We start from the raw sequence: 7,540 nt of genomic DNA, 5'->3' as shown, positions 1-7,540 counted from the left end.
GTTAAAAAAAAGTGAAATACCATGCAAAGGGTGAGCTAATGATAAATAAAATGTAGTAATATTTCTAATACTATAATGGGATCTAATTCAAAATAATCAGAAATATATATTATTTGTAAGAAGGTCTCTATTAGAATGATATCATATTATATTGTATTGTATTCTTTACAGAAGTGGCAGGGTAACCCCTTCACCCCTTCCTCTGGCCTCTCATCCCCTGTAGAAATCATCATATGCATTTAGGCATTTGCCTCCTGGCACAGTGACTGACAGCTGTGTGATAGGAAAGAGGTTATGTAGCACCTGCAGGTGTACAGTGAGCTCCTCCTGGCTAGAAAGAGGTTCTGCAGCATCTGAGGCTGGAGATGCACAGCCTGCACCTGCTCCTCCTCCTGTAATTGGTTTATTGTCGGCAGACACAAATCCTCCCCTTTAAGAAACAGAGCAGTGTGTGTCTAGGAGGATGGAGCTGGTGCAGCAGTGTGCAGAGCATCCAGCTGGAGACCGGGGAGAAGACACCCACCACCGGCGATAGAGAGCGGCACTGGACCGGTTGTAATAGAGATTATCTCCATCATCATCATCATTGTTATCAAACAGGGGAGGAGAGTGGAGGAGGAGGGGGCTGCAATCATCATGGAGCTGCTGAGCTGAGGATCATCACTGACTGCATACATAGGAGCTGGGGGGATGAGAGCAGTGTGTGTGTTAGGTGGGCTGATGGTGTAATTGGAGGGTGTACAGGGTGTGCTAAGTGATCAGAGGGGGTGTAGAGGGAATACGTGTTAGGAAGAGGGGGTATTTCGGGTGTTTAGGTGAGCTTGGTGAATAAAAGGAGAATTTTGACTATCTGTGGGCTTCCTGCGTGTCCTAGGTGAGAAGCAAGGGGCAATTCAAGGGGTCCTGGGTGAGAAGCCGTTATATGGGGTGTTCTCAGTGAGGAGAGGAGCATATAAGGTTTGCTGGGTGAGGAGGAATTATAAAATGTCCTGCATGAGAAGAAGGTGGGTACTAGGGGTACAAGCAGGGGTGTACAGGGTATAGGAACGTTACACTGGGTGAGCAAAGCTTGACAGGGCTTTGTTAGGGTTAACAGAAGAAGGTGTAGAGGGTCAATAGGGAGCTTACAGGGGAGGGGGTCAATATGCTTGAGGCTGAGACATTACTGAAAAAGGTTGATGGGTAGAGCTATGAATCAGAGAACACAGGGTGTCCTGTGTGTGCAGAAGGAAATCTAATGACTTGGTAGAAAATAGGAATTCCTGTCATTTGGGAAAGATCAGAGTGAAAAAGGAAATAATTGGGGTGCCCTAAATGATCCAGAAACAGGAAAACTGAGCTTTTTCGGGGGTCGCATTAGTACAGAGAAATCATTTTGGAGTAGCCCCCTCCTATTCATTACAGCACCAAGAAGGGGTATTTGAGCAGAAAGAGCATACCTTGTCAGCCAGTCCACGGTGACCACCGGCTAACTCAAACTGGAAATCTCTCCTGGGAAGGTTTTGAAAAGAACTACAATCCTTTCGCAAGCAGTAAGAGAACTAAATCCAGCAAATGTCTGAGAGGGGGACACGGAGCCCCCTGACTAGCCAGAGATAAACATTCCCTCTGTGTGCATTGAATACAGACAGCCTCATCGGTGGGCACTGCGAAAAGGAGTGCTGAGGGGGGCCTTGCTAAGGATACAAAGAAGAGGGGTTCACCTCCTGCAGCCCCCCAGTGTAAACAGAGTCCAAAGCCTGAGAATGGCCAAAGGAGGATTCTTCCATGTGGAACAGATAAGGCAAGCAAAGTAAACCCTGAGCTTCCTCAAGACTTGGGCACCACACCAATTTCAAAGATTTCTTTTTTTTTTTAGCAAACTATGGATTATTACCCTTGAGTGTCCCCCATAGAGGCCACCTGAAGGGGATTTATGCCCTAACATCTTACCATTGGAAAAGTGCCCATGATTTACGAGGATGAGGAAGCTACGAAGGTTTGTGCACTTGGTGCTATTCTGCCCCCTCTCCAAGGGGCTCCAGGTAAGAACACTATGAGATTGTCTGCCTTAACATATTGCTGTCAAATATTCCTTTTCTTACAAAACATGCAAAATCTCCATCGTTTGCTCTGTGCCTCTCTATTACAGGTGCCAGAGTTATAAATCGTAGCTCTCCCATGATGTCCTAAAAGACCTTTGTGTTCCATTGCCCCATGACAGACCCTTTACTAGCAGAGGGCTGTAGAGCAGGTTGCCTGGGAAGAAAAAGACTGGTGGCATAACTTCCCATGAGCTTTGAGAGATTAACTATTGTTTTTTCCTCTTTGCCAGGTTTCTGGCCAATATAACATGGCTTTAAATGGTTGCAGCTTGACCTAATGGTCAGGGTCTTGAGCTAATATTATTATACCTGGAAAGGGGAATATTTTGTACCTTTGCATCTACTCTACAAATACTGCCGGTCACACTTCTGCTTTAAAAATTGTTTTATTTGAACAGATTTTGTGTTTGGCTTGTAATCAAACATTATAGATCACAGGGATGCTGATGGTGGAGGAGGAGGATTAGTAGCTGTGGTCACATCCTATATATATCTACACGTGTTATCTGATGAACCTTACTAAGAGACCAGCCTTCCCGCTAAACCTGATTTGTAGACAGCCAGAGCATTTCTGGCACCAATTCTGTTCATTCTGATGGATCACAGCCTACCGGCTTGATTTCACCTACATAGAAGGTGACCAACTGGCACGCAAGGAGTTACAAAACAAAGGGAAGGGTGTAGGTACATACCATCTTCATCAATTATGAAATATCAAAGATGCAGGAATGATGGCCGACCATTAATGCACATGAAGACCATGTCCCCTTGTGGGCAGTTGAAGACCTCCTTTAGTTAAAAGCATTGACGCTCCATGACCGGGCAGTGCTGATGGTGCAGCACATTCATTTGTCCCAAGTCCCGATTTAAAGGGGAATTACAGGATATACTATGCTGCCTTCAAGGAATATAGAACTGCCAAAACTTTTACTTCCTAATTTGTTGCTAAAGTGAACCTAGCACCATACATATTTTTCATGTTAGTGCGTATATACAAAGTAATGTGTATCCAGGTATTTGCTACCTCTCACAGATATTACAGTACTCCCTTGACAATGCTTTCATCTGCTTTTCTCTCTATTAGGACAGAGCCATCTTTGCTCAGGCATCATTCAGGGTCAGATGCTGGCTCAGAGATAACACTGTTATGTAAATCCTGGTGCCTGTGCAGTTCTTGGCTTGTGCACACAGATGTCAGACAGGGATTAGCCTCCCTGCTTTAGCCTTTCACCCGATGACTTGCTGCAAAGTTACATTGTGCAGTCTGAATGATCACTGGGGAAGAGAAGACCGATGAAAAGATTACTACTGCCTTTAAAAGGCTGATGGCATCATTTCAGCCTAGGCAAAGTCACTGACTGGAAATCAGGGACTAAAAGTAGAGCATTTCTGAAAAATTGTATGAATACAGTGTACAGTATATATAAATATACTGTATATATCCAAAATGTATTGCATGCTTGCAGAAATCTAATGAAGTAAATCATCACCTATAGACTCTTTCTAGGAGGTGTAAATCTCCTAGTTCCCTGCTCCCCTCAGTAGTTTCTCCCACTGACAATACAACACTACAGGACACAGTACTAAGGTAGGGGAAGGTGAGATGAACCATTTAGTGCAGCAGGGGGACCAGGAATCTGACACTCTCAGAAGTGTCAGTTTCAGAAGAGTCTTCAGGCAGCAATTTCTTTTACAGGGGTATTTCCAGGCAGCAAGAGAGAAATAAGTATTTGCTATCCTTGCTGCAGGAAAACCTTGTATTCAGAGCTTGATTTTAGCGACAGAACGACTTTAAGCACGTATAGATGTAAGGAGATTAATATTAGTTAAGTTACATATCAAGGACTGTAAAGCTGTCCACTTAAGTCAGTCAGCTTGTGATCTTATAAAAGTCACTCAGCAGTATTGATTGATTGCTGGTGTGTGAGAGACAATATAACAATCCGTATACTGTTTCTGCTAAAGTGTGAGGTATAAGCAATGAAGTCACACTGCTCTGCTTGAGCTGCCCCTCTACTGGCAAGCAGGAAAAACCAAGGAACTCAGCAACATTGATTGATTAACCTGAATCTTGCTTGTCTTATTGCCGGTCCACATTTATGTGAATTCTATGCAAATCAGTTGCAATCCAAAACCATAGATTCGCATTTCATGTAAAAAAGCATTATTTCCAATAAAGGCCGTTCCCATATATGCGGTGCGATTTGATCCGGGTTCAAAAAAGGGTCCTGTGTGAGTTTAGTGCGGTGCGAATTTCAGCTCCATAGACTTGGGACCAGACTGAAATCACAGTCCAGTGTTCACATAACTGCACATTTTGTCTGTTTTTTTTTGCCTAGGTTTTATAGAAAAAAAAAAAAAAAATCGCACATGTGACCACTCCTCTCATAAGTTCGCACTAAATTTGCATAGAAATCACAATGCGAGTTTGCACTCTTGTACCTCTTTAAATTCGCACCGAATTCGCAGGGCATAAATGTGAACCGGCACTTAGAGCTATTACTTGTTAACAAGAGGTTCAAGAAAAATCTGCAGGCAATATAAAAACTATCAACACCTGGAATACTCCCCTATATTACAGGGAAATAATGTGTTTTCGATGAGAGTACGCAATAATAATTATTATTGTGATGACTAAGTAACGGTAATTTTTACTACAATGTTGCCCTTTGTTACAGGTTTGCTGTACCATATTTCCTTTATTCTATTTCATATACAAGTTTGCATTTACCTCCCTGATCAAACATAATAAAAAGTCAGTTGTTATACATGAGAAGAGGAATAGAAAAGCACAGCCACTATGTAGAACTATTACACAGGAAGCAGAGCACATATGTATGTGTCAATATGGCAGCCTCCAAGTGTCCAAACTATACACAGGAGCAATGAATGTTACAATAATTTAATCCCATTAACATGAATATCTAACCCCCGCCAAAGAAAAACAGTTGTGTTTGTCCTTCATTTGCTCGGTGTATGAAGGTCAGGTTACGATTGTGACCGTTACATTCGCCGAGTGTGTAGTACCCTTTACGTGGTCCCAGAATGGATTGGCAGATGGCACAATTAGTGGCTGATTGTCATAGGACTTCAGTTTAATGACCCCTCTCTGAGCATCTGAGTCCACTAACAGCTCTCTGTGGATGCGCTGTTGGCGCATTTCCCCTATAATTTGATTGGTTAGACATTATCTGTTAACTCCTTGTGTGCCAGCTGACTGTGGCACGTAGTGCTTCATACTGTCATAGATTAATAGCATAGTATACGGTACTCTGCTTCTGTCTAGGCAGAATTTCTTTTCTAATAAATAATGAGTTGTCTTGATTTTATTTAGAATGGCGCTTTAGGGGCTTTAAGTGGTTGTATATTGTTAGAACCCACTCCCACTCAATCAGAACTCAGGGTCACCTCATTGGTTCAGAAGTGGCATTGAATCCTGATTGGCTACCCCTGAAGCCTAAAGTTTATTGGTTAAGTTGGCTTAACTTCTGCTTTAAACATTAGACTCTCTGGTGCCTCTGAGTCTGCCTTAAACCAGTTAGCTCTGTTTGAACTCAATATAACCAATTCGGAAATTAGCATGTCAAAAGACCCCCCATCCAGGTGGTGAATTATCACCTGCCTAAAACATTCAACAGCTTTTAAGAACCAGGAAAAATCTAAGCTGGGCTCAACCTGATATCACAAAATATAGTACTTTTATTAGAGAGTTCCCCTGAAGATATAAATATGGATTGCAAAATCTCCACCACAGTCCCCCCTGAAGTTCATTCTTGAACTTATGTCCTCCTTCAATGATCTTGCACCCACCCACAACAGCCCAGAAGCCCCGACCCTTCCCCACCACCACTGCGGCCTCCTCTTCCTTTCTTGAACACGCAGGAACTCCTCAAAGTAGGCTTAAGATAGCAAAGAAATCCTGGTCCTTTGGAGACTTCACATCCAAACCATGAGTGTCTGTATTGCAATGTTTCATCACTCCTCTGCCTTGGAGGAGCGGAACTCCAACATTGATGGCGGGATCCTGGCATATCTAGTCCTGTATCTTTGTAAGACCATGTAATGGTTGCATCGATTGGATCGGACCGCGAGACAGCACTTTTCAGCATGGTGAAGGAAAGTCCAGGAAAGTCTTATTCGTGACACATTTATCTCAAGAAATAACTTGGTGGTCGCTGCTTCTTCAGGTGGGGTCGGGCGGGTCTCCAGACAGTCGTGCATGAATACAGAAAGAGAGAGGAGAACGTTAGTGTACAGATATTGGAGAAATGCTGGACAGGAACAGAGTGTTGGCCATTAAGACTAAATACTCATAAAGGGTGTAATGTGGACGAGTAGAGTGGGTTCCCCACAGGGTACAGAGTCTGAGCAACAGCCAGTATCATCCATGGCCCTTGATGGTAGGGATAGTCAATACTGTCTGTTATTGCCAGGTCCCTGGGTTCACCACACCTGCTCACGGGGCTCAGGTTAAGGTAGTAGGTAGACTAGGGGAGGTGAAATTACATTAAGACATAAAACTGGATGTTCAGGGATACTTTAGTTAACAATATGGTCAAAATAAGTCTTTTTTAAACCAAAAATGATATGACTGATGTCTTAGTTACATTATCTTGAGAAGATAGATGATAGAAATCAAAGGAAAAACTTAGAGAGCATAATATTAAATAAGAAAAAGGAATAGAAGAGAGGTGAGTAATGAAAATGAACAGGAAAAATAGTGGGAAAAAAGAACAAAAAACAGAAAAAACTACAGATTGAACGCTGCTCCAACCAAGACTGTTAAAGAGCCTTGAATCTGTATATAAAAAAAATGAATACATTGGTTAAAAAAAACATAATAAAAAAATAAAACAAAAAAACAAAAAAATGTTTTTCAAAAAAAAACTCCTCTCCCATTAACAGTATTTTTGCAGGTCAGGTACACAGATATTAACATCAAAAGGGAGGGAAAAAAAAATAAAAAATAAAAATAATAAAAAAAATGATTGAAACTTTTGGAATTTAGGTAAACCTGACTGCACTTTATTACTAAAAATTGAAGAGGCTTATCCCTGGAACAAGAAAATATAGTTCTAGGGTCCTCTCTTAAATGCGCAACTTCTTTGTACTGGTCTGGATTGGATATGGCTTCCTCAGAGATTTGTTTCTGAGTTAGTGGCCTTTCTGTTCCTTGAGAGATGATACCTTGTTGAGGTACACATTCTCATAGCTTTGGCATTCATTCTCCTGATAGTAACGCACATTATTACCTGCATCAGGAAAAGCAATAAGGCTGCACAGGTTAGGACAACAACAGGGTGGAGCAAAATGTTTAGGAAAGCTGTAGCGTTCGGACTATACCCAAATAAACTTTCCCACCAGGAAATCTTAGCATCTGCGTCTAAAGCGTGGGATACTTGGATCAGTCTATTTTGATCATGGGTGAGTCGTATGGTGGCTTGTTTTTCAGCATC

General features: G+C 42.1%; 1 protein-coding gene across 1 annotated transcript in view; it reads left to right on the top strand.

Moving 5' to 3' along the window:
* Nucleotides 1-399: 399 nt before the first annotated feature.
* Nucleotides 400-7,540, top strand: part of DIPK1B (divergent protein kinase domain 1B) — a 197,976-nt gene continuing 190,835 nt past the window's right edge. Inside the window, exons 1-2 of the mRNA XM_073599602.1 lie at nucleotides 400-1,783; nucleotides 1,859-2,024. Of these exons, the coding sequence (XP_073455703.1) occupies nucleotides 1,962-2,024 (63 nt within the window). The 5' untranslated portion in view covers nucleotides 400-1,783; nucleotides 1,859-1,961. The remainder of the gene's footprint in view (nucleotides 1,784-1,858; nucleotides 2,025-7,540) is intronic.

The sequence above is a fragment of the Aquarana catesbeiana genome, linkage group LG09, assembly GCF_042186555.1.
Source record: "Aquarana catesbeiana isolate 2022-GZ linkage group LG09, ASM4218655v1, whole genome shotgun sequence".
Lineage (NCBI taxonomy): Eukaryota > Metazoa > Chordata > Amphibia > Anura > Ranidae > Aquarana > Aquarana catesbeiana.
The sequence above is the reverse complement of the archived record's forward strand: the minus strand, read 5'-3'. Positions and strand labels throughout refer to the sequence as shown.